The 3,190-nt window shown below is 42.8% G+C and overlaps 1 protein-coding gene across 1 annotated transcript in view; it reads right to left on the bottom strand.

Moving 5' to 3' along the window:
- Positions 1-3,190, bottom strand: part of LOC308099494 (protein shisa-9) — a gene marked incomplete at both ends in the record, with an annotated part of 130,383 nt that overhangs the window by 33,260 nt on the left and 93,933 nt on the right. The window contains one exon of the mRNA XM_080448241.1: positions 2,718-2,834. Coding sequence (XP_080304367.1) covers positions 2,718-2,834 — 117 coding nt within the window. The remainder of the gene's footprint in view (positions 1-2,717; positions 2,835-3,190) is intronic.

The raw sequence follows: 3,190 nt of genomic DNA, 5'->3' as shown, positions 1-3,190 counted from the left end.
GGTGCATCATAATAGGTATTTTACAGCATAATGTGTGAGGGCTGGGTGTGTTGTTGTATTCAGAGGTGTGCTAAGCAGAATAAGATCATGATTTAATGCTTCTCTCATGCTGTTTTTATAAACCTGCCTCTCTGTGTTTCTGCCTTTCTTTTCACTGTCTGAGTTTTATTTTCCGTTTGTTTCGCTTGAGTGTGTGTGTGTGTGTGTGTGTGTGTGTGTGTGTGTGTGTGTGTGTGTGTGTGTGTGTGTGTGTGTGTGTCCTACTCATCTCTACTTTCCTGCATTTCCCTCTTTCCCCTTTTTTATCGCCCTGTTCCATCTCTCTGCTTTTCCTCTTTATTTTTCCACTCTCTGTCTCTGTCTCTCGCTGTCTCTCTCTCTCCCATTTTTGCATGTCCTCTCCTCTGCTCTCTCTCCTCCTCTGCTCTCTTTTCTTTTCCCCTTCATAACCCATCCCTTTCTATTCCCCTCTTTTTCTTTATCTATTCTATCCATATTCTGTCTCTCAATCTCTACCTCTTTTATACCCGTGAGTCACTGTCTGATCATCCTTTTATACCACTTATTTATGAAAATACAGATCTTCAACACCTTGCCCTGTTCCTCCATACCTCTCCCCCTCCCTCCCCCTGTCTCTCCTCACAGACAGGAATGGAAGACTGAAAAGTAAGCAGTGTGACATTTCTGCTGTGCTCTGTCTTCCAGTATTTGCTGAGCATTCACCCTCTCTGCACACAGCAGCGGATGCCCTAAAGCAGTAGGTCCCAAACTTTGTAACTCCATCCATTATAATCCATTATGAATCAACCACTTAAGCACTACTTAATAATGAAAATAGCCAATCTACAAGCTCACAACGTGTCACGATTTTTTTTTTTTTTTTAATCTTTTGAAATAATATAGAAATAATCTACTTGCGACACCTACAATGGTTCCCGGCCCATTCCCAGGTAAATGAACGCTCAGGATTTTACAGTGTGACGTAGGAAAACTGGATTAGAGCCCACAACCTTACGGTTTGCAGGTGTGTGTAATAACCGGCCGTCCCACCAGGGTGCGCCAGCGAATGAAAGCCTTGGGACTATGTGCATAGTGTCCAGTGTTCCTCCCTATGGTGTCTGATATGCTGACACTATGATGTGTTTATCTGTCCATAGTGTGTGTGTCTGGGACACAAGTACATACACGTGTGTCCACATTGTCACTGTGCATGAGCATCAGTGAGTCCTTACGTGTCCTTTGTGATCAGATGAAAGTCTCTCTCTCTCTCTGTGTGTGTGTGTGTGTGTGTGTGTGTGTGTGTGTGTGTGTGTGTGTGTGTGTGTGTGTGTGTGTGCGTGCGCGTGCGTGCGTGCGTGCGTGCGTGCGTGTGTGCGTGCGTGTGCAAGAGAGATGTTGCTGATGCTGACCAGACATACTGTCAGTCAGATGGAGATACGTCACAAGATGGAGATATGTCACGTGTGTGTGTGTGTGAGTGTGTGAGCATGTGCGTGTGCGCGCGTGTGTGTGTGCGTGTGTGTGTGTGTACATGTACACGTACGTGTGCGCGTGTACATGTACATGATGTGTGTGCGTTGGATAATAACATTTGGTGTGTGGAATTTTTTGAGCTTGTGCGTGCACAAATAAATACAAAACAGAAAACAAATATCAGAAGTTATACAAACAGGTAGTCAAAATGTCAAATGGCTGCCAAGCATGGTAGCTTAAAATCCATTTATTTTTACTTTACAGAAGAAAATACGGAAATCTGTGCAGGTTAATTGTATTTTTCCATAGCTATAGACATATGTACTGTACATAGCCATAGATTACTGTTATTAGCATTATAAAAAACAATGCTCACAAGTCAATAACTTCTGTTCCCATTATAATGGCTAGTTAGAACCAGATGACACACACCAATAACAGTCACAGTGCTGGCGCTAATGTATGCCATGTTCAATATTATACTTCCTTGATTCAAAAAGCTAATGCTATGTTATGTAACTCTTGTGCTTTCAATCATTAAATGCTTTTATGTATTATCCTGGGTTTGAAAGCACATCTGTTGAAAGCTACTTTTGAAAGCTATTACAGTAGATAAAATCACGAGTTGTCTGGCGGAACTGGGTACGTTTATGGGGCTTTTCAGACATGCTAGTAAAGGATCTGTCCCAGAATATTGCATTTGTCTACCGTTTTCAATAGGACCGCGTATATAAACTTGACATTAGGTTTATGTAGTAATGTAAAAGCTATTGTCAAGTTTATGTAGGTTAACCATACACAATGGTTCATATTGCTAAATTGATTTATGTACGGTCCTTAGCTATAGATATCGACTTAGTGATGAAGTAAAGAGGACAGTACATTGGCATTCAGAGGAATAGCGGTGTGACCCCAAGTCCACGTGAGGACATACCATACAGCCGGAACAACAGCAGTCAAGGTGCCCTTGAGCAAGGCACGTTATACTGTATCAAATTAACCACATTCTGGAGCGAACATTATGCGAAAATAACAGATCTAAAAATGATGTGTCATGCTTATAGATCAGCGATTATGGGGATGGGGATCAAGTTGAACTATACATGCATTTCATGTGTGTGTGTGTGTGTGTGTGTGTGTGTGTGTGTGTGTGTGTGTGTGTGTGTGTGTGTGTGTGTGTGTGTGTGTGTGTGTGTGTGTGTGTGTGTGTGTGTGTGTGTGTGTGTGTGTGTGTGTCTACTCACCCACAGCTTTGAGTGAGGTGTACTTGTTGAAGCCAATGCCCAGGTTGTTGTGAGGGTGAGACAAGGCCATGGCAGGCCCCAGCGGAGAGAGAGCTGCATTGTTCAGATGGTTATGATCTGAAAGCGAGAGAGAGGGAGAAAATGTCATAACATGAGTCTTCTGTAGAGAGACTCTATAGATGTAATATTAGGTTGGGACGGATGACCATTTGCATCAGTGAGTCCTTACGTTGGTTCATAAAGTTACCTAGTGTACTGTACACTTGGCATGCAAGGACACAATTAGAAAGGTGCACTCAGTATTGTGCAAATCTCCACCAGAAACCATGCCCTCCCTCCATCTTTCTATCTGTCTACAGCAGGTGATGACAATGTTTTGGGGTTGTGCATGTGTATGAAAAAGCACAGGGCAATGGGATAAAAAAGGACTGTTCATTACATAATTACAGTGCAACGTCACAGGCTGTATGGGG

This window comes from Gymnoscopelus braueri (genome assembly GCF_963280865.1).
Source record: "Gymnoscopelus braueri genome assembly, chromosome: 13".
NCBI classification, from domain to species: domain Eukaryota; kingdom Metazoa; phylum Chordata; class Actinopteri; order Myctophiformes; family Myctophidae; genus Gymnoscopelus; species Gymnoscopelus braueri.
This window is presented reverse-complemented; position numbering and strand designations above follow the sequence as displayed.